General features: G+C 54.3%; 6 protein-coding genes across 6 annotated transcripts; 5 read left to right on the forward strand and 1 right to left on the reverse strand.

Annotated features, from left to right (window-relative positions):
- The first annotated feature begins 451 nt into the window (after positions 1-451).
- Positions 452-2504, forward strand: PV07_03080 (uncharacterized protein). Its single transcript, XM_016389744.1, has 4 exons — positions 452-558; positions 614-635; positions 699-1194; positions 1252-2504. The coding sequence occupies exons 1-4, from the start codon at positions 537-539 to the stop codon at positions 1903-1905; spliced, it is 1194 nt and encodes a 397-aa protein (XP_016251646.1). The 5' UTR covers positions 452-536; the 3' UTR covers positions 1906-2504.
- Positions 2505-3631: 1127 nt separating this feature from the next.
- On the forward strand, positions 3632-5395 carry PV07_03081 (uncharacterized protein; the record flags this gene model as incomplete). Its single annotated transcript, XM_016389745.1, has 2 exons — positions 3632-4378; positions 4467-5395. 2 exons carry the CDS (start codon positions 3632-3634, stop codon positions 4839-4841), a joined length of 1122 nt encoding a protein of 373 aa, XP_016251647.1. The 3' UTR covers positions 4842-5395.
- A 3118-nt stretch (positions 5396-8513) lies between these two features.
- PV07_03082 (uncharacterized protein) lies at positions 8514-9322 on the forward strand. The gene has a single exon (XM_016389746.1). It carries the CDS (start codon positions 8874-8876, stop codon positions 9213-9215), a length of 342 nt encoding a protein of 113 aa, XP_016251648.1. The 5' UTR covers positions 8514-8873; the 3' UTR covers positions 9216-9322.
- Positions 9323-9999: 677 nt separating this feature from the next.
- On the forward strand, positions 10000-13503 carry PV07_03083 (uncharacterized protein). The gene is made up of 4 exons (XM_016389747.1): positions 10000-10909; positions 10971-11002; positions 11083-12516; positions 12573-13503. The coding sequence occupies exons 1-3, from the start codon at positions 10803-10805 to the stop codon at positions 11901-11903; spliced, it is 960 nt and encodes a 319-aa protein (XP_016251649.1). The 5' UTR covers positions 10000-10802; the 3' UTR covers positions 11904-12516; positions 12573-13503.
- A 1145-nt stretch (positions 13504-14648) lies between these two features.
- On the forward strand, positions 14649-18015 carry PV07_03084 (uncharacterized protein). The gene is made up of 4 exons (XM_016389748.1): positions 14649-15136; positions 15194-15536; positions 15626-16041; positions 16188-18015. The coding sequence occupies exons 1-4, from the start codon at positions 14836-14838 to the stop codon at positions 16331-16333; spliced, it is 1206 nt and encodes a 401-aa protein (XP_016251650.1). The 5' UTR covers positions 14649-14835; the 3' UTR covers positions 16334-18015.
- Positions 16604-18892, reverse strand: PV07_03085 (uncharacterized protein; the record flags this gene model as incomplete). Its single annotated transcript, XM_016389749.1, has 5 exons — positions 16604-17132; positions 17299-17832; positions 17918-18063; positions 18143-18709; positions 18776-18892. 5 exons carry the CDS (start codon positions 18890-18892, stop codon positions 16604-16606), a joined length of 1893 nt encoding a protein of 630 aa, XP_016251651.1.
- Between the last annotated feature and the right edge of the window lie 1406 nt (positions 18893-20298).

Here is a 20298-nt window from a genome sequence, read left to right on the forward strand (position 1 = left end):
GGATGTTTACAGATGAAGTTGGGACGACAAGGGAGCTAGCCGATGTCAAAAATAAGTGGCACAGTCTGACGGGAAATAGTCCTGCAGCAGCAAAAGAGAAGTGATTCACTATGGACTCAAAGATACCCATCATTAAAAAAGGCGCCTATTCTATCCTGAGGAATCGTGACATCTCCAGCCTTATTAATAATATTCGCTATATTTGATCTGGAGGCCACCTCGTCGCCGTTGAGTGACTGGCTAGATTCCGAGGCGGTAACTATTCTCTGTCAGACTGTGCCATTTTTTCCTTTCCAAAGCTTAGGCGATAACGAAGCCTTATCGAATGCGTGCCGTCAATTGGCTCGCTTAGCCGTACCGCCTTTGAGGCGGCGGGATTTCTCTGAATGGCTGCGAGGCTGCTCGTCACTAAAAGATCCATCCCCGCACCGCATCTCCATCTGCAGCCTGTGCATCAACACACCAGCATTCACAAAACCAAAGGCTGTCCGAAGCTCGACACTGTAGGCGGTGCTTGTGGGGTATGAGCCGCCACAATGAGCGTCATATTGTGTACAGGTACTGTCTTTCTGACCGTTGCAAGTCTTGGACAAAAAGCTAACTCCCAGTTCAGCCGGCTATGACCACACTATTAGGTGCGCACCCTCTCTGCTTTCGCCGCCTCTGCCTCCAAACTGACCTTCTCTCGTGGATTGTAGATTCTGGGAAGCACTCTCAGGGATATGTTCAAGAACAATTCAGCATCCGGAATCCCAGGTGAACAGACTATGCATTACCCCAGACAAAAAGTACCTGGCCGCCGCAGGCCGTCACATGGTGCGACTTTACGACATCAAGTCCAGCAACCCGAACCCAATCATGCAGTTTGAGGGCCACACGAACAATGTGACTGGAGTCGCATTTCACTGTGAAGGAAAGTGGATGGTGACTAGCTCTGAAGATTGCACAGTAAGAGTGTGGGATACCAGGTCGGGCATGGTCCAGAGAAACTATCAACACTCACATCCGGTAAACGACGTAGTGATTCATCCAAACCAGGGGGAACTGGTCAGTTGCGACCGAGGAGGGAATATTCGCATTTGGGATTTGGGCGCAAGTAGATGTACCCATCAACTTGTGCCTGTGGAAGACATCTCCATGGCCAGCGTGAGCGTTGCGAGCGATGGCTCTCTACTGGCTGCTGGAAACAATCTGGTAGGTCGAAAGGCGTCTAACATCGAGAACAACACAAAGCTCACAGTATCTCTCCAGGGCGACGTCTACATCTGGCGCGTGTACCAAAACCACGACTCAACCACCCTGCTCCCTTGCCGCGCATTCAAAGCCCACAAGGATTACCTCACCCGCCTTCTCTTGTCGCCAGATATAAAATACCTCGCGACATGTAGCTCCGACCATACCGTGCGCGTCTGGAAGATCGATATGAACGAGGAACATCTCGAAGACATCAATGAACCACAAACCCCGCCAATATCACAACAGCAGCATGACCCATCAGCCAACCACACTGAATCGACCCCAAACAACCCCAACACGATCGTGCTCTCACATTCCCAGCCCTCTTTCCCTAGTGCTGAGATTGATAAAAACGCCGACGACTCCTCTGACCCTAAACTGTCCCACTCAACTCCATCACTCGCATCGACTGCCTCCCAACAATTCCGCCCCATGACGGACCTGATCTCCATCCGCCGACCCCTCCCTTGTCACGCCATCTTGGACATCCACCAACGCTGGGTCTGGGACTGCGCCTTCAGCGCCGACTCCGCGTACCTCGTCACCGTCTGCTCCGACCATTACGCTCGCCTGTGGGAGATTCTCACGGGGAAGATCATCAGGCAGTATAGCGGCCACCACAGGGGGGCAGTGTGCGTTGCGTTGAATGATTACAGCAATCCGCCTTAGGGAACGGATTGGGAGGTGGAGAACGGCGTGTATGGGTTCGAGTGCGAGGAGAATGGATATGGCAGCGGTGGGCTCGACACTGAGGACGACCAGGATGGTGGAGTAGGGTTGAGTCTCTCCCGCTCCGGTCACGGTAAGGTACATGGGAAGGAGAGAAGCTCTGTCACGCGCTCACCACCAAAACGAGGGACAGACTCGAGGCACTAATCGTGCAGCCACGGGTCGTTCAGTGGCTTTTTGCTTTTTCTCTTGAGACGGGCGCGATATGGGGTCTGGGGTTCGGAGTTTGACAAGACTCTTCTGCTTGAATAGTAGTCAAAGGACAACCGGCAAAGGGCCATACGGTTAACGGAGCCTAACATCAATCACTGTGGAGTAGTACCCCAGCAGAGGTTGGCTAGTCATCTCTTCTACGACCAAGGATACAATAGCTCACTGTACCAGAGTTGAAGTGAATATTGACTACGGAGGTATTGCCGTTGGTTTCAGTATGCTCTTATCGTGCACTATTAATTTGTTTTGTTTTTGTTTTTCAGGGTCTGCATATAGTACCATAAAAGAACACCTGCAAATGAGGGATCCTTGTATAATGCAAAGGCACAAGAAGCCGCGGGGTCCAGGGCTTCAAGCCGGGGCACATCCAACGCACCAATGTATCCAGCATAAAACTGTCGCCAGTCCTTTCCTCATCTCTCCCCTCAACCGTGCTCGCTTCGCGGAGCTCACACACACAGTCTCTCTCACACGTCCCTCTATCCCTCCATCTCTTTCAACACCAGCAACCACACCGTTTAATCCCTCCTTTCTCGCGGACCTCCATCTGTCCTCAAAGTTCGAGCCGCTATGCCTTACGACTCGACCACCCTAAGCACGAAGTTGACAATGACAGCAGCGAGGAGGGCGAGAGCGAGCACCGTGGGGCCGATCCGGTCGTCGAACCCACCCTGGCCCCTGACTCGGATGGCCTTCGCTCGCCAGTGGAACGTGATGAGTGCGTATATCATGGCTGCCATGGCGACCAAGGTGAAGAGGCCCGCGGATATGCGGCCGACCGAGTCTCCGAAGTTCAGGAGCCCGACCGCGAGCCCGCCGAGGATGACGGTGAAATTGAGCCATGAGAGGAAGGTCCGCTCATTGGCGAAGAAGACCTTGGGCTCGACGCGGGTCGGGAGGGCGATGCGTTTGCCTGCGTGCGCGGCGCCCCCAGATGAAACTGTTAGTCCGGGAAGATTTCTGTGATGGGTTGAACAAAGACGGGGAGGGAGCACGGGAGCAGGGACGGAGGGAGCTTACCGGGGGCGCTTTGAAGAAGTGGTTGTTCGGACATTGTCGCTGGTAGCTATAACTAGGAACAGTAGTGGTAATGGGAGCTTGGGTCTGGGTGAAAAAGCTATGAAAGCAATAACATATGTCGTATCCTTGTCGTTCCTTGCAGGAATAATTGGTACGAGTTACTCTGCGGAAAACCAAAAGGTGCAAGTTTCTTGGGATACGTTCGATGGACAAGCTTTCCCTTTCCCTTTCCCTGTTGTGACCGCAGGGCAACTTCACCAGCAAAAAACAATCTTCTGCGGGGGAAGTAAGGCACCTGCTTGCATCCAAGCTTCTCATTCGCGCAGCCCCTCCCAAGCTTTGTTTGGGGGGTGCTCTTCGGCTTTCCTTTTCCCACTGGCAATTGGCGGCACCAGGGGCCATCTGCTTCGCCGTGGGGGGTTGGGAAGGAAAAATGTCGACCCTACTGCGGAGGGTTAGGTCAACTATTGCTGTCTTCGACCCGCTTCAAAATAATCAACCTCAAGGTGCATTGGATCCGGTCGACCGTCCAAGCAAGCCAGCAAAGCGACACCGACTGCGAAAATCTTCTCAGCGCCACCGCTCCAATCCGAACCTGCTTGACGCGAGTCTCAATAAGAGCACTGTGACATTGCGCCAGACCCAGCAGCAACACCCTGACCGCGGGCCTCTCACCGAGTTTCGACGCCGACTTGCGCGAAAGGCCTCGACCTTCAGTTTGAGAAGTAGACGGCGACAGGGAGAGCGTGAACAGGACCAAACGATCAAGGCAGAAGAGAAGCTTAGGGAACTAGCACTGGTGGGAAGCGAAAAAGGAAACACTAAGTCGCAGGGACATCGAGAAAGCACAGCCCAGGAGACCAGACCTGAAGCCGAAGAGCAAGCGTGCAGACCTGCAGGGGACCAGCCCAACGAGCAGCCATACACAAGAGAGTCCTCGGTGACAACAGTTGCTCCGTGCGACCCTGCTACGACTCTCTGTGTCAGCGAACAGCTGTCGCTCTTCAAAGCGGACTCGCCACCCAAACCCTCGGTTGCATTGAAGCATCTCATCTGCAAGACCCAAGATACATACATCACCAAATACGTGGCAGGAGGGAAGATCGCAGTCAGGAAAATGGCATCGGAACAAGCTCCCCCTCCCGTGCCCTATACCCGTCTCAAGGAGATCACAGAAAATGTAAGTACACCACGGCGGCCAGGCACCGAGAGGGTGTCCAAAAGCTGCACTGTGCAGGGCGCTAACTTCTCGCCTCTCGGCCGGATAGGCATGCGAAGCCGCCCTTTCAGGGGTAACGTCTTACTCCCACCCGGACACTGAACGATGGAACACGATGATAATCAACAGCATCCTGGGCGCCCTCGTGGAAGAGACCACGGTAAAGGCCACTCCTGGATCGTCGGCCTCCAGCCAACCACAGTACAAATACGTGGTGAACAGCACAATCATCCAGCACGCGGTCTCCTCCCCGGCTTCGGCGGGCGACGATGCAAAGAAAACGAGTGGTCGTCGAGGCATGCACGCGGCAAGTGGAGCTTACTGGAACAACGAAAAGGATGGCATGTGGAGCTTCAAGTACCCTGGCGCCGATAGCAAGGGCTTGGATGTGGTCGTCGGCATCATCTGGGTCTGGGTAGGGTAAAGGTACCCTCTCGTCTGCTTTTGTCTGAGGAACAGCAAAGCGGGTGAGAGCGCCATGCAGCATTCCTTGATTCGGAGGACCTTCGGACCCGTGATAGGGACTTTCATTGGCCGAGCAATGAGCAGCAAAGCTCATGGTTTCTGGAAATTACCAAGTTCACTGGGATCAAGACTCGGGGGGATGCGTTAGGCGTGCCGGGTCCTTTTTATGTCAAGCAAATGAAGGTTGCCTTCCCACGCAGTCGTCTTATGAGTTGTTGGTTTGGGTGGCCGCCGTGTGGGATTGGGCGTTGGAATGGGACAGCGGTGCGGGAATTTCTTCACTTTGGTGTCAAAGGGAAAAACGTGCTTGCCATGCAGTCAAAGTCCAATGAGCAGTCGGTGCGGACGATGACTCGTAGATGGATCAACATGTCCTTTGCTGGACCGTTGACAGAAACGGCCCCCGTGTACCTACCTAAGTGTTTTCCACTTTAAAAGATGAATGATTGATGGAGAAATTTCCCTCACGGCACATCAATGCCCCTCGGCTTGGGTCTGTTTGTGGGTTCTTGGGGACGTGGTCCCAGGAGTCTAACATGTCGTCTCTGTCGCCACTGATTCAGATTCCTGCCAATCCTTAGCTTCAGGGGATAAAGTTTGCGAGGCTTTTGCGAGTCGCCTACAGCTGCCCTCACTCCCAGGAGCCCACAGTTCGCGGCGCCAGAGCCGGGTGGCCGGCGTCAAGGAACCTTGGGTTGACACGAGTGCTTGAATGCGTGGCATGATATCAGCTGGATGAGACTTCCGAGTCTATCTTCAGACCTCATCCGCATGGATGATCGATCGAGTCCCCCAGTGTGCGGCTTCGGTTTCTCCTGCCTTACGTACAAGTTTATTCTCCTATTCTTGCGCAGGGGAACAGCAAAACGTGTTTCTTTTTGCTGCTCCGCCCTGGATTACTCGCAGGCAGGGCATCATTAAAGTTTGAGCGCGTGTCTCTTTGTTGCAATAATAAGGCATTGGAGTGAGTCGGGTACCCCAACCTTGCTCCAGCTTTGCCGGGTCCAGGAGAGGGATATTTTCAGTGTGTCAAATGCCAGAGGATTGGACTTCGGTCTCGCCGGCTGCGTCACGGGGACGTGACCGATGGGACCTGATTGATTAGATATGGTCAGCTCAGATTGTCGAAAACTGGGGGAGGCTGTGGTTTACATACAACAAGTCCAAGATCACACATCGAATCCGCGGAGTGTTTAGCATTGATGACGGAGTGTCCGAAGACGGGCTGATGAAAAGCTCTTTGACTGGCGGCTTTGATTGGTCGTGTAGTTGAGGCTTAGTGTGGCTTTGATGGCTTGAACATGTCGGTCATCAGCCGAGACAGCACGCAATACGCAACTCAGGTGAGGGAGACAACGAGCAAATGGTGGGGGGGGAGGGAACAACCGGAGAATTTTCTCCAATCCTGGGCGATGACTCGAAAGGGGTGCGTTCAGGAGTCTTTGGAGTCAATGATGCATCGCTTAGCTGGTGGTTGGTGTCAAGATCGACATCTGCTGGGCGCAGACACGACCGTGGTGGCCCCGGCTGGCACTAAACCGAATCTGACGTCTCACGTACATAGTCTCAAATTGGGGTCGTGTGAAGAAAGGATACACCGTGGTCTTTCCCAAGGGGCCTTTGCTCTCTCTCCTGTCTCCAGATCCGGTAAACGGAATAGGTTGCTGCTGCGGCCACCGCTGGGGGCGTCTAGAGGTGCAGGAATGGCAGAATTAGGGAAGACGATCGCCTAAGCGAAGTTCAGCTCCAGGGAATTCTGGGAAATGATCGACAGTCACAAGCTAGATCTGAACTAGACCTGAAACTTGTTTGCGGCGGGCACAATATCGAGGGATGCACCCCTTTCCGGGAGAGACACACTCGTCGCTAACATGGAAGAAAGATCGGCCTTAGTTGTGATCTCAATGGGACCGACGGTGTGGGCATCCTCGGTTGATCCAGATCAGCAAATGTTTGACGACGTCAGTAGAGATTGATGTGCCGCTCAGCGGAGCCCGGCACAGTCTCAAATCCGACATTTTGCAACTCGGATACAGGAAGCGGCATGTAAACAGGTCAACTTGGAAGCTCGAAGCTATGGCCGGCCCATGAGCTGGCAAGATGTCCCACTAGGAGTGAAGTGGCAAACTTGAACGCAAAGCCCCTGTAGGACTCGGCAGAAGTCCCCTGCAGGCGTCGATATGTTTGTTATAACGATAAGGCTCGCTAGGCTTGCTCTGCAGTATGTGGAAGCACTCCTCTTGGATCTTGTTACAGGCCGAAAAGGCTGAACGCTTGACCCAGCAACGAAGCAGGAGGGGTCCCAGCCGCTCATACCAAGAGGGAACATCTGAGCTGAGCGACAGCCAACTAGGCTGCTCGCTTGAAGGACGGGAAATGGAGGCGTAGGCGAGGCGGTTTGAGGATACCCTGGGTCCAAAGAGGTATGGTCGACGCCCGCTAATCAATCTGCCTCTTCCAATTCATCACTACTCGTCATGGGCTGTTCCAATTCTGCATCCCGATCTCCGATGTACAGGAACTCGGCAAATCCCGTGGGACACTGTTCTTCCCAGCACGAAGAGCCGCGTAGGCATGATTGCTGGTAATTTTGGCAGTAGAGGGAAGTAAGAAGCGGCGGTGAAATGAAATTTTTTTTTTGCATCCGCTTGCAATTCAGGAACGTCAAAAGTTGTTGGCGCGGGATGTTGTTTTCAAAACACTCTCGTCCCCTGCTGCAAAGGCCCGACACCAACCTGGTTGGTTGTATTGACGCTTTGGATGGGGGTTCCGTTCAGGCTGGGTTTTGGTAGGCGGAAAAGGCCCGGGGGGGCACCTTGTCGGAACTCAGGGAATCGAGATGGGTAGTGGGCAGGGCTCGTAGGGCCATGAGTATGGAGTAGGTAGCCACCTAGCTACCCACTTGTAAGTGAAGCATTGAGGATTCTAACGTCCGGTGCACCGTTCTTCCGACTTTACCTGTTGGTGGATCATGCGCCTTCGTTGTCTGCCTGGTATGTAGGAGCAGTTCACATGACAGTTTGAGTGCGGCTGAGCAGGAATCCAACTTGTGTCCTCATGTGCTCATGGGTCTGTCTGGGTTTTTTTGTTTGCAAGGTGAAAAAAATTGCACAGTAGCTCATACTGCGCTGCGCCAAGTTGGTCGACGTGCATGGGGCTTGCAGGTGGCTTGCAGGAAGATGAACTCTATGACACGACCTTACTGGGTTTCTCGCCCGGTCGAGGCCCTGGGGGCCCTTGGGTGGCTGCTGCAGGGCGTGTCTGCTGGGATTCACTTGTCCTTCTGCTTTGTTGTCGGGGCCACCACCACTACCACCACCGGATAGATTGGGCTTGCTGGCAGCTCGGCAGCACCCTGGATCCCCCCGCTGTCATCTTCACAGTAGATGCCCAATTTCGTGGGCCGGAGGTTACCACCTACGACTTCTGAGTAAGAACAACTGGGTCATCATGAACACCCAAGGAGGAAAGGGAAAAAAAAATTTGATGTGAGGTCGGCTGCCACAGCCATCTTGGGCTGCAGTCCGCCGTGGCCCGTGGCACGACAGGCGGCCGTCGTTTTTTCCCATGGGGCCCACGCTCCCTCCTCCTCTACTGCATTTTTCGGTTTTGTGCTACCTCCCACCATCCATGATGGGATGCATCTGACAAACTGACCATTTGGGTGCTTTCCTCCAGTTCCTAGTCACCTAGTGGTCCCCTCGCAACTCTCTTCGCCCCCCTGTCTGCTGCGCAACAGCTTTGCATCATGCTGCCGGTGCCCCAAATAGAAGCATGCGCATTTTGAAAGGACAATTCACATGAGCAGCAGAACGCGCAGGCTGTGGCAGCCCTAGCTACCCAGGCAACATGCACATCCTATCTCATAGCATCCACTCGACCATGTCCTTCCCGTCTCCAACTTCTAATCGTTACAGCTAGTACGCAGTAGCTGACCTGCGATGTACAGGTCCAACGTTGCTTAGACCCTCTTATCCCACTCTCAAGAACAATGGGAAACATCAGCCCCGGCTCCAAGTCTTTTTGTCACAGGCAACTGATTTCGATCAACCGACTCCACCATTGTCGATATCAATCTATTGATGTAAGCGAAATCCTGCGGCTCCCAGCGAGCCTAGTCTTGGTCGGCAACATGACCATATACAGTCCTGCGCAAGGGGCTCATCCTCCCTCGTCCACCTTCCTCTACTTAGGGGCTCGGTCAATTCATAGTGGCAGCCCCCAGCAGCCTGGCGAGCCGAGAAAGAGGTTCGCTTACGGGTTTAACTATGCGGAGAACAAGTCCCCCAAAGCCCTCGGTGGGGCCCGGGATGCTGTGTCAAACCGAGTTTGATGCTCAGACGGGTGTGGTGCGCTACCATAGTGGACAGGGCGAGGGGAATTTGCAGCGGAAAAAAAAAACGGCCTGCCCTGTTGCTGATTCCCTTGTTGTCGTCATACCAGTGGCCCTTGTGGGTGGTTAGGGCCTTGGGGTACATCGACGGATCTCAAACCATCACAGCTGAAATGGTCAGCCCATGCTCCGTACAACTAGCTAACGGTGCCCAGCGCTGCAATGCAAGCTGGACCGCGTGGCAATTCTCCCCAAACTCTCGTCGGATATGCTTCTCCTGGCATGGCTTCCGTCTGGCTGCTCGTGTCTTCAGTGGCAGTTCTTGGAGCCTCCCGCGGCTGAAAACCAGCAAAAGGCCCACCGACCACTCGTCATGGGTCAGTGGCTTGATTGGCTTGGTTGGGAGCCAATCTCAGGACTAAACTGGCGACTAGTAGTGAGGTATCCTCACACTTAAAATCCTTCAGTCTGGGACACGGCTTTGCAACAGGCTCTCAGACTATGCCCATCTCAGCCTCCCTGCCGTCAAAATCTGAGATCCCCTTCTTTCCCGGGGTTGCCTTTTGCGCGGCGCCTGCGCTGCCCGTGTTCGACAACCACCTGAGGTGTGACTGGGTACCGAATCCACCCCTTTGTGGTCTTACCTCTTGTAGCAGCCCGCACTCTGCCGAACGGCGGCCCCGGCCTGCGGACTGCGGCGATCTCGCGTCTGACGTCCCCCTATGGGAAGCCTACACAGGCTTCGGACCAAGGATGAGGTCCTAGGCGAGAAACCCTTGCTCACCTGGCCGATAGCCTTCGTTCGTTGTACCCTCCCTTTCCAATGGCCTCACTACATGCCCCTGCGTGCCTCATTCCCAAGCTGGACCAGGTACGTTTTGCCGAGACTCGAATGAGAATTCAACTGCCATCCTGGGATCCCTGGTCGCTGTTTGCTGTCTCTTTGTGCAAAGGTCGGCTGCCTTGGGTCCCCATCCACTTCGGCCAACGGCAGACAAACCAATCCCTACCAAAAGGGCTGTGGCTGACTACACTGTCCATTTGGCTCGCGGGACATGGTCCTGACTGGCTTCCTAGACGGGTAGGGCGGGTCTCTGTTGCGAACACTCACCTTGCCCAAGGTTTGGTAGACTATTTGTGTCAATCTTCTGGGTCTTCAGGGCAGTGTATCTCCACAGATATAGGGAAGTGTCCGCCAGACTCATGAATCAAACAAGATCCTCAGGTCCCGACTCGTCTATAACCGTTTGGCGGTATTCGATTAAACTTGACTATTCGCAGGGTGGCCGTTGCGCTATTCTGCTCCCGATTCCCACGGCTGCCCAATCAGACCGGCAACACTCGTCTGATTCGGACCATTTCATCTCCTTTTAATTCTCGACATATCGCTTCCTCCAGACCTGGCGTTACAATCTCCAAGGGCTCTGCGCATCTCAGCTTTTTGTCCTTGATCTCTCACTGGAGGATCTCTCTTGCCAGGCGACCACGCTTTGCTTCTGCGGATCCCTCCCCTTTGCGCCCGGCCTTACGTACTGGTCGGGCTGGAAGAAATCCACGTCAATGCGAGGACTGCCCAAAGGTACTTGAATGATGTCGGTCGCCACAGAGATCATCCATCAGACCAACAGTGAAATCATCCAAATTGTCGCCATGTCCGAGTCGGGCAGTGAAGCAAGCAAGGCAGCAAAGAAGAGGTGCGTAGATACGCATTTGATCTCATTCCTTTGTCTCGCTCTTTCGCTGATACACTATCAGAGAATACAATCGCAACGCCCAACGAGTGTTCCGTAAGTGGTAGCCCTACGCCTCCCGCGGAACGGCCCTCCCAAAATTTGCCTCCGAACCAGGCACTAACTTTTCCCACCAGGCCAGCGGCGCAAGGAACACTTGAGCAAACTTGAAGCCGCCCAGCGCGAACTGAACAGTATCCAGGTGGAAGAGGTCGAGCGACTTCGCCGCGAGAACCAGGCACTCGCTCAAGAGAATGAGTCCTTGAAGGCCGCCTACGGGTCGCAAGCCAGCTCACCGGGCCCGACAATGAGCCCTGGTGAGGTCAGAGGATCTCCTTCGGGTTACATGGCATATGGAGCTGCGCCTGGTGGCTACCTGGGTCCAGTTTCCGGAGCTCCTTCATACGTCCCTGGCCCTGTTCCAGTCTCGGTGCCTCAACCGGCCACGACTCCCTTATCGAGTGCCAGCAGCGACCCCAGCACCCTCGTGGTTGTGGTGCCCAACAACATCCGCGAAATTCGTCGGTCACTTCACCAGATGTTCTCCCCTCTTCTCGAGATCCCCGTCATTTCTAATCCACAGACGCATTTGGCCACTCTGGCAGCCCTGGAACCATCACTACCGAGTTCTCTGAAGCCTTCGCCGCTCCAGCTGTCTACGCCACATCATGCCTATATAGACATGATCCCTTCTCCCAGTCTCAGAGACCGACTCATTGCGATTGGTCCTGCGAATGCCAATACATTTTTAACAGAGGCTTGCACAATAGCATGCGACATTGAAGATACAGGACAGATGATTGTATGGGGGGAAGATTGGCTCAATGAATTTTCTTGGGAATTTTCTGCGAGCGTTTTAGAACGCTGGGGAGGCTGGCTTCTCACCTCTGAATGGGGTCAGAGAGCCAACTTTTGGCGACGTCAACGAGGAGTCTCGATTCTCCCAGGCTACGACTGATGAGTTGACGAGCAGGTTTTAGGTGCTTGTTCTCGACAGGCCCGAGGTTTGAAAAACTGTCTTGATCTCACGGCGCAGGTCAGGTCAACGGCAGATTGGGGACACGGTACATTCAATGTTGGGATATATTGATGGGACTTCATCGCCTACAAGTTAGTTCGATGTCTTGACGGGCAGAAGCCAGTCCTTTTCGAGTTGCAAGTTCATCTCGCAATCTTTCTCCAGGACAAGCCCGCCCTTCAATTCCGTGTTGGAAACGGGCGCAGGTCGCCCTTTCGATTCCCTTGAACTTGTCCAAGTCCATACTGTACAACTCTTGTCTACCCCTTTATGTATAATAATGGAAAAAAAAGATCCCTTTCCTGCTTGCTATGGTGCAACATCGGATCTGGCCCTCGACTGGTGGAACATGTCATGGAGGTCTCGTGCTGCATGAGGAACTCGCGTCGCATTTATCGCGGAAAGGACTGGAGAGCGTCTTTGAGACGGCGACTGTAGGTCTGTGGAGATTCCGAGTCCAGTCACCACGTCCTGGATGATGGCGGGATGTCCCTGCAAAATCAGGCCGTCAGTGATGCTCAACATGAGGAAGGAAGGAGATGGCCATTTCAAGGTAAGTTTGCTTCTCTCAAGATGATGCTTCCTACTTCCAATCTGACTGGTTTCGAGGTCCTATTCTGTGATCAAGTGCTCTCGAAAAGCGCAGTTGCACGCGTTTTGAAACAAATTCGTTTGGGTTATCTTGGTCTGACGGATTTTACGTACAGAACCTGCTGTTACCTTCTGCATTACAAATCTGGCACACTCATCATGCTGAAAGTTGCGCGACATCATGAATGACGAAACGGCCTGTTTTTCCACGTCAATAGTACCATATGGATTGAGCGAAGGGCCCTGTTGTCCAAAGATCGGGCCCAATTCGAGTCATGGCTGGAGTTCGCGAGAGGACAATCCGTTGGCAGCAAGAAAAGATTTTGCTCGACCGATTCTGGACCAGCCGACGGATCTCCAGGTCTCAGATGGAGGCAAGGCCATTAGATCTGAGGATTTATCCATCCAGTCAATCCTGCCTATGCTTACCTGGACGAATATTGACCGTCTCCGGCCAGATCAACAAGACCTTCGACCGGGCTAAGCACTGGCGGCCCAGACAACACCAAAGCTCACCCCGTTAGTCAATGAGGCATTAATCCTCCTATCTCAGTGGAAAGGACCCGTACCTGGTGCAGCACGCTAAGAATTACAACGGACCGGTTCGAAGAGATGCTCCTATCAGCTGATATTGATCGAGAACGTCTAGGAGAGACGTGGCTTAAATGCTCCATTGGAAGACCACGTCAACTGCCCAGGGAAGAGGGCGATGGGCTGGAGGAGACGCCCAGTCAGATACCAGAATTCAGACTGGACCATTTATGGACAGTTGATTTGATCAATGGTATATCGACCATTGAGCCTTAAGCAGGACTAGATGGTCCAATCAACGTCATGTATCTCGACCTGCCGCTTTAGTACAGCCCTTGTGTCCTTTCCCGTCGCGACTCCAACATTCATCATGCCATTTCACCAAGACATTTTCAGCCTTTGCGTTTTCTTCACTTTTGCTTAACACTTCTGCCGGTGCACCCTCTGACACGACAACCACCCACCCCTCAGCGGCGGACAACAATGACCCCTCTGAATCTATTCTGCAAACTGCTCCGATGACAAGGGACAAAGGTGCCCCGCCCTAAGACGCGCTCGCACTCATCCTTTGCGAGCACCGCTGCTATGGCCTCTCATTTCCGGGGCGGCTCTTCAAGCTCTACAGAGAGAATAAGAACAGTCCGGGACGAGGGCATGCTTTCCGCAAGAGAAGGCTACATGTCACAGGACATCGAATCCCCAAAGGGCGCTTGCATTTCTGTAAAGAGAGGGGAATCCAATTTCGCATGAAATCGAGTCGTCCCCAAGCCGGCGGACTTTTGGTCTGCCTGGTTTAGATGCGATACGGCGGTCTCTGCCTGCCATAAAAATTCCGTGCAAGGTAATCTCCCCATTACATCCAAAATCAGACAGAGGCGGCATCAGCGCGGACTGGTCTGATCTCACTGGAACCACGGGTGCTCCCCCATGATGCGCACTCCTCCTCGACTCAGGGACGGGGACGTGTTTTAGCTGTGGTCTTAGCTATGATCCGTGGATATTCCTTCATTGCTGGAGACTACATCCAACATCTTTCTTTTTGAATTCGAGTCACAGCAGCTCCTGACACCCTCCGTCGCAGCCCTGCGCTTAATGTAACCTGTTTTCAGACGCATGATTTGTATGTCCTGAACCTGGACTTCATGCGGAGTACCTATCGGGGCTATATCTATGCCTGTAATATCGCCGTACTTGCTCCACACACCTGCTGAGAGCCCGATCTGGGCTCGATCCCCGGGCCTGTTTCCCTTCCCCGCCTCGGGTGAGATTCCCTTCTGGACATGGACAGCCAGTTCGGAGCCCTCCGAACTGTTTCTCGCCAATGCTTGCCTCTTACGGACTAGGCCCTTGGCACCAGATGTTACCACAACGCAGTTTGGCGAGTGGCCCCTGTCCACGAGGAACCAAGATTCGACACAGCCCGCCCCTTCCCACGTTAGCCTCTATCAGTCGGCCAATGAACTCGAGCGCGGGCCAAGCTCAATCACCCTTCTGCGGAGAGTCCAGATCGAAAGTACCAGGGGTTGCTGTGGGCCGGAAGATCTAAAAAAGAAGGATCATGATTCATGGCTGTCGTATTCGACCACGGCCCATTGGATTTCTCCGCGACGCGGACGATGGTGGCATACGCTGATTGCTCGGGCACTGTTTTGCGGCACAGCGCAGAGGCGTAGCTCCATCTTGAGGATCTCCACTTACCAGGAGGACTTTCTTCGAATTTGCCTGGAAGGGTGGCAGTCGTGCAGGGAATATGGGAGGTGGCCTGGACGCCTCACCCAGCTTCAACATGCCGTTAAGAATTAGGGATTCCCAAGAGTTCCCCAACATCAAGCTCCCTCGCCATCCTCAGGCCTCTGCTCCACCTTCTGAATCCCTCCGTCATTCACGGCTTCTTACGCAGACTGCTTCTAACCGAGCCGGTACTGCTTATGGGATGGGTTCTGCTCTGGGAAAGGAGGATCGAGAGAGGAGAACAGGGCACATTCAGGTCGATAGGCTGCTCAAATACGGCTCAAGGGCCCGGAGGAAAGAAGTCAAAATCCTCATGCTAGGTGGGTGCGTCCATGTCCACGGACCTTCAGGTTTGCTCCGATTCTGACTTTGAACAGGGGCTGGTGACTCGGGAAAATCCACTGTGCTGAAGCAACTAAAACTCATCAACGGAGGTGGTTATTCCGTTGACGAACGCTGGTGTTTCAAGGCCATCATCTTCACCAATATCGTTCAGGCGATGCAAGCCATCTTGGAAGCGATGGACGTCTTTGGCATCCCGTTCACAAACCTCACGGTAGACCGGCACGCGTCAGCAATCTTGTCACAAGGACAAAAAATCACGGCCACAGCGCTATCTCCTGAGATATACCTCGCGGTCAGTGTGCTTTGGGCCGACCCGGGCGTGAAGACGTGCTTTTCTCGCTGCAGCGAGTTCCAAGTCTGCGATTCTGCACAGTAGTACGTGGGCTTACACTGTTGGGCTGAGTAGACACACAGTTCACCTTCAATGGCCCTTTGGAAGTCCTCTACTGAAAACCAAAGCGCAGCTACTTTGACTCGATCGATCGAATTGCCGCTTCAGACTTCGTGCCCAATGACCAAGATATCCTCCGGTCCCGGCACAAGACCACGGGCGTCGCCGAGTTCGCCTTTGCAGCCAACAAGGACACCATCTACCGTGTCATCGACGTCGGAGGGCAGCGGTCCGAAAGGAAGAAGTGGATGCACTACTTCGAGGAGGTAGACCTGGTCCTCTTCCTGGTGGCCCTGTCTGAGTACGACCAGGCCCTCTACGAGGACGGCTCCGTCAACCGGCTGCAGGAGGCCATCGACCTGTTCCGCAACGTGTGCGATTCGCGCTGGTTCACGAACACCGCGGTCCAACTGGTTTTCAACAAGACCGATCTCTTCCAGGAGAAGCTGCTTCGCTCGCCCCTCGAGGCCCACTTCCCGGGCTATCAAGGTGAGATTCCCGCATATATGTCGCTCCCAGACTCAACCCCTCTGCCCCCCCTTCTCCTCTTGTTACCATGTGCCAACGGAACCCCCCCCCCCCGGTCTTGCAAGAGTCGGTGTTGCTGACTTGACGTCGGCGATTCATGGTATCAGGCGGCTCCGACTACGCGGCTGCTTGCCAGTACATCTCGGACAGATTCAGGTCGCCAGGCCAGCCGAGACATGCGGACTCCTTCATTTGCGCGACGGACACGCCGCAGGTCACGACGTTAATGGGCAGAATCGTGGGCATGTTGTGAAGAGTATTTCTCCCAGCAGCCTGGTGGGGGAACGCATACCCTTTCTGAACACTGAAGCATCCATGAGCGGCAAGAAGAACCCAAGCAAATCACTATTTCTGAAACACAACACAAGAGGTATCTGAAGTTGACCGGAGATCATCCGCCTTCTTTTAATTGGGGACCCGAGAAAAACCCTGTTCGCTGTTCCGGCGAACAAATCTACTACGAAAAATCACCCGGGCGCGAAGCACTTACTCCTTGATGTGAATTGACCGCCAACATAACAAATCATACTTCATCGAGATCCAAATCATCCCACTTCTCCAGCAGATATTCCAGCCCGATGTTATCCATGGTTGCCCTCACCTTCTGATCCACGTCCATCCTGGTGTCATAGTCGGCCAGCAAGCGGTAGCACTCGTCGGACAGGACGACGCCGTTCTCCTTGACCTTGTGTCGCAACAAACGCAGGACTCCCCGACTCACGCGGAACCTCCGGCTCGCCGCGCGAAGGATGACGCACAGTTTGAAGAAGGCCTCCTGAGACTCGGGTCGGTCGTTCAGCTGTTCGAGCAAGGTGAACGCCGCGATGGTCGCAGGCTGCATGATAATGACGGGGAAGTGGTCTGCGCCCCAATTCAGCCGGATCTGTTCGAGGAGGTTGCTGATATTTTTGGACGCTGCTATGCACACTTCCATCCAGTGGCTCTGCGCGCTAGATTGTGGCGTCTCTGCCAGTGACGGCCGGCTCGAGTGTCCGGCGTCGAGGGCAGCTGTTTGCTTAGAAATTGTCACGTTGACCCAACTGTGAAGTGCGCTACCAACAACCGAAAAAATAGGCAGAGAAGGTTAGCACTGAGGCAACCTTGGCTTCTTGATGTACGGTCTGAAAGGGGGCAGAAAGGATCAACCCTTGTTTTGACCAAGATTAGGGCAGTGGCTGCGTGTCATTACGCGAGCGAAGCAAAAGATTCCCAACTTACTGTAAGGCAATGACATGGGGCATGGCCCTGTCATGCAGTTTCATGCACCCGGGGAGATGCGCCGGCCAGTCTTCCACCTCGTGGTAGACCTTTGCAAACTTGTCCTTGGCAACTTCGCTGTCGCTTTGCTGTTTCTCTTCGAACAGCGTCTCGTCCAAGGTGGCCTTCTCCGCGAGTGAGATGAAGGCGAGGTAGTGGCAGGTGGGGTGCCACTCGACGCTCGTGTAGGGGATCGGGTACGGGGTCCAGCACACGGGCTGGTGTTGTGCACAGCCGACGGAGTGGGAGGTGGGTTTCGGTCGCGACGGCCGGTCAAAGACCCGGACCTGCTTCAACGCGAGGCCGATGAGGGGATTGAGCGCGTACAGGGTCCACTCGAGTTGACACAGGCAGAAGTCGATTTTGGCCAGGAACTCGGGGGTCATGGAGGACCTTTGGGCGATCCTTTGCCGCCACTTGTTCAGGCTCTTGGAGAGGAAGATTTGCTGGTACAGGACGCCGTTCCCTAGTTTGTCTTGACCGTTTATGTTCAGGCTGGAGGGACGAAAGAGAACCTCTTTGTGAGCGCAAAGACAAAGAGACTGGAAAGGGGGAAAACCGGGTAACACCAACGACGTACTATGTCCATTGCACCCCCAAAGTCGCCACCATGGCCAGCGACACTTCGCCTTCTTGGGCATCCAGCCCCCTTCTGGCTTCGTTGTAGAAATGCTCCCGAATCACCATGTTGGGATCCGTGCCATCTTCTTCGAGGGTGTCGAGTAGCTAGAATTGCCGGATGTCAGTTCGCCTCTTGTCAAGATACTTATGCTTACTGCTGGCGCGGGGGGGATATGGGACTGACACAGGCGTCGGCGAGGATCATGTTGACCAAGTAGGGGGTGCATATCAGGCTGGAGGTGTCGCCCGATCTCATTGCTTCCAGAAAGAGAGCCTCGTCCACCCAGTGCCACCACGGATGAGCCCAGGTAAACCACAGGGACATGAGATGCGAGACAAAGTCGTCGTCGTCGGTCACCGTCGTCCACGGGTTGGCGGGGACGGATATTGGGGGATTCACAATGTCTTGAATCCGACCCAGGCGAGCGCGATGTCTCCTGTACGTCGGCGACGACGTCTCGTGGCGATGGTTCTGGACTCCGACTTCTCCGATGCCGCCGAACCCGTTTTCTAGAAAGCTGGCGAGCTCCTGCCGTCCGGCGCTGCTTCGTATTAGACTGATAAGAGCATGCAGCTGGTTCGGCCCTCCGGTGCCCAGGGCATTGAGTAGGGCGTCTAGCAGGTGGCGGTCCTTCTCCAGCGACTCCAACCGTCGTTTGACGGCGAGCTTCCGCCGTCCATCATCATATTCGTCTTTGACACACTCGGTATTTCGTGAAAGGCAGGAAGCGCAGGGCACGCCCCCGTCACACTGGAACAGTCAGCCCACTCCCCAAGGCACCACCCAACATTGCGCGGGAAATCAAGCGTGACGTACCTTGGTCCGACGCCGTCTGCAGGCGAGGCACGCGAGACTCACTTTCTTGCGCGATGTGGAGGGCCGGAGCGCATTTTCAAGGTCGGTGTCTGGGGGCGGTGCGAGTTCTCGGGACATGATTGCGACCATTCAAACCGACCGACAAGTGAAGGACAGGGTTAGGTTTTGTTTTGGGCAAAAGGGAACAACGGAGTTCATGTTATGCAATGGATCTTGGTTCGGGGGGGGGCAATCAGAATGGGAGTTTCGGAGTGGTCGCAGTGCTGGCAATCGCAGGCATCGCAGTCTCTTTTTCGCAGGTGGCATGGATGACCTCAGGTTTGGCACACAGCATCCAGATCTCCGATGTTATGACGAAACCGCCATCCAACAAGTCCAATCCCAGTTCACCAAAGATCCTCCGGGATATTGCTTCCGAGGCTGTCTACCCTACCAGTCAATCATCGTGGCCTCGGAAATATGTTGCGCGGGAGATCTGCGGGCAGTTAGAAAGGATTGGGTGTCCCAAGGTTGGAGTCTGGATGGTGGCGCCCGCCTGTGTCACAGTGTCAGCCCTGCCACTCAGTCCCTGACCCTGTATACTGACATATCCAGGCTGCTCATCCTCGCTGAAACCATCTTCGCCCGGAAATGGGAGGGGGAAAGGAGGAGCACAAACAAGGAGGAAACAGGTAGGCAGCCAAGAGTGTCGCCTGGAGAAGGACGTCTTCATGCATCTGTACAACATCCAGGTAGATGGCTGTTTATCAATTGAACATTTCCCGACCTTTTACCGATGGCAGCTGGTAGCCTTAATATCGATATGTGAAGGCAGCGACCAAACGGGTCAAGCCTCAATCGATGAATGTGTTGGTTCTGACCGACAACGAGCAGCGCCCAACGTCCAATCCAATCGCATCCATGTTGGGTGCAGAAACACAGCCTTAGAAGGGGTGGCACCGGTCACTGGCTGGAGATGAGGCCCCAGGCAGACTGTGTCGCACAAAGTGAAGATTACGTCGGTCTGAGGTCAGGCGAGTCGCTTCACGAGCATCATCCCCCGGGCCACCAGGGGGCCACGTGGTGATGTTCTATCTCAGCATGGGGCAGCTGATTTGCTTGTGAGGGTCTACGACAAGGCCACTCAAGAAGCTCTGGGCTTGGTGGGATCACGATTGAGCACTCATCTGAGTGGCCAGAGTCATTGACGTTGAACTGCCTGCAATGAAAGGAACCGGAAGCAACATGCGGACCTTTGACCTTCTCGAGCAATTCAAATCAAAGTCATTATCGTCAACAACAAACTGCAGTCGAGGCCAATCCCGTAATGCAAAGTGACCTCTTAGCGAGCCTCATAATATGCCGGTGAGTCTCTACATAACCAAGACCATCTCCTCGTAGCTGTGTTGGCGGGGGTCTAGCAATGGGCTTTGCTGCAGGACTCTTGTTTCTACGTCTAGCTTCACGTGCGGTCTCGACGCGACTTCGTGTGCCGAACCTCTCACGAACGCTGCTCTTCTCTCGGAAACCCGTTACCTGGTCCT

Source organism: Cladophialophora immunda (genome assembly GCF_000835495.1).
Source record: "Cladophialophora immunda strain CBS 83496 unplaced genomic scaffold supercont1.2, whole genome shotgun sequence".
In the NCBI taxonomy this organism is placed as follows: Eukaryota; Fungi; Ascomycota; class Eurotiomycetes; order Chaetothyriales; family Herpotrichiellaceae; genus Cladophialophora; species Cladophialophora immunda.